At 60.5% G+C, this 1,272-nt stretch overlaps 1 protein-coding gene across 1 annotated transcript in view; it reads left to right on the forward strand.

Moving 5' to 3' along the window:
- VOLCADRAFT_88675 (uncharacterized protein) overlaps positions 1–1,272 on the forward strand; it is a gene marked incomplete at both ends in the record, with an annotated part of 26,681 nt that overhangs the window by 10,423 nt on the left and 14,986 nt on the right. Inside the window, 2 exons of the mRNA XM_002948193.1 lie at positions 681–830; positions 1,082–1,264. Of these exons, the coding sequence (XP_002948239.1) occupies positions 681–830; positions 1,082–1,264 (333 nt within the window). The remainder of the gene's footprint in view (positions 1–680; positions 831–1,081; positions 1,265–1,272) is intronic.

Below are 1,272 nucleotides of genomic sequence, written 5' to 3' on the forward strand. Positions count from 1 at the left end.
GGACGTCGGGGTTCGGGGGGGTAAGGACCCGGATAAGGTCTACTGGCGAAAACCCTAAGGTCCTCCCGCGGAGTTGTCCAGGGGGGTTAGGGGGGAGGTGGGCGGCGGAGGCTGTGTGTGATGTCTGAGGGTCCATCTTCACCCGCGGCCACTAGACTGGCAGTCCCTTACCTGCCCCGATGATTTGGGGCTCCCTCACCCGTATAACCCATGCCAACTTCTGCAAACTCAGTGACCTATTCGGGTTCAGCACCCACCACCGGCATCCAGTGGGAACACGCCGGTAATACGGCAGTATACACTCCACCCCTGATCGTTACAGACGGGTCCATCAGTATGCCCTAGATGTATGTCCATCAGTATGAAAGAGCTTCCACTCTCTAACGGCCGATCGAATCGTATCTCGCTCTTTGCGGGGATCGAGCTTGTAATCTTCCAGGGATTTGTCAATGTCACAGTAAAACCAACTTCGTTGTGGGGGGGAGGAGTGTGTGTATATATATATTTTGTGTTAAGAGGACAGCCCTCTAAAGCTCTTCAACCACTGCCTTTCGTGCCCTCGAAACCCCGTCCACATATATCCTCCCTCCTCACGTTTTTTAAAGCATACCCCATCCCGCCTAAACCCCCACCTACCCACCTTTCCCCCGGCCCACTCTCCACCTACACACGTACCTCAGTCCGACCTGTGTGAGAGCGCTTGCCGAGTGTTTTGGAACGCAGCTCTTCCCTTCACCAGCAAGCCCCTGCTGCGTGCGGCACTCATCCGGCCACTGAAGGTGGCGGTGGAGGCGCTAAACAGGGTGGGGGCACCCGACAAGGCGTTTCAGGTGAGGGGGGTTACCTAAGTGGTCGGCGGCAAAACCTTGTGGCCGGGTTGTAGTGAGGGGAAATGGCTCCGTTGCCACCCATTGCCACATCTGAACCTCCCGACGGCCGGCCCATACACACGCACACACGCACAGACACCCATACACACGCATTGCCCCCGCCCTCCCCCCACACACACACGCACACACGCACCACTCACTTCGTTCCCTCCCGTCTGCAACCCCCCCCCCCCCCCCTACCCCGGCCCCAGGTCCGCCTCAACTGCTTGTACGTGGAGGCGCTGGCGGGTGCCCGGCGCTGGGCTGACGCAGTGGCGGCCTGCGATGCGGCGGGTCGCGCCGTGAAGCCGCGGGGGCTGTTGCGGCCGGTGCTGGGCTGGAAGGCGGCGTGCCTGGCCATGCTGGGTCGCAATGTGAATGCCGAGATGACCAAGGTCAAGGA

Source organism: Volvox carteri (genome assembly GCF_000143455.1).
Source record: "Volvox carteri f. nagariensis unplaced genomic scaffold VOLCAscaffold_9, whole genome shotgun sequence".
Classification (NCBI taxonomy): domain Eukaryota; kingdom Viridiplantae; phylum Chlorophyta; class Chlorophyceae; order Chlamydomonadales; family Volvocaceae; genus Volvox; species Volvox carteri.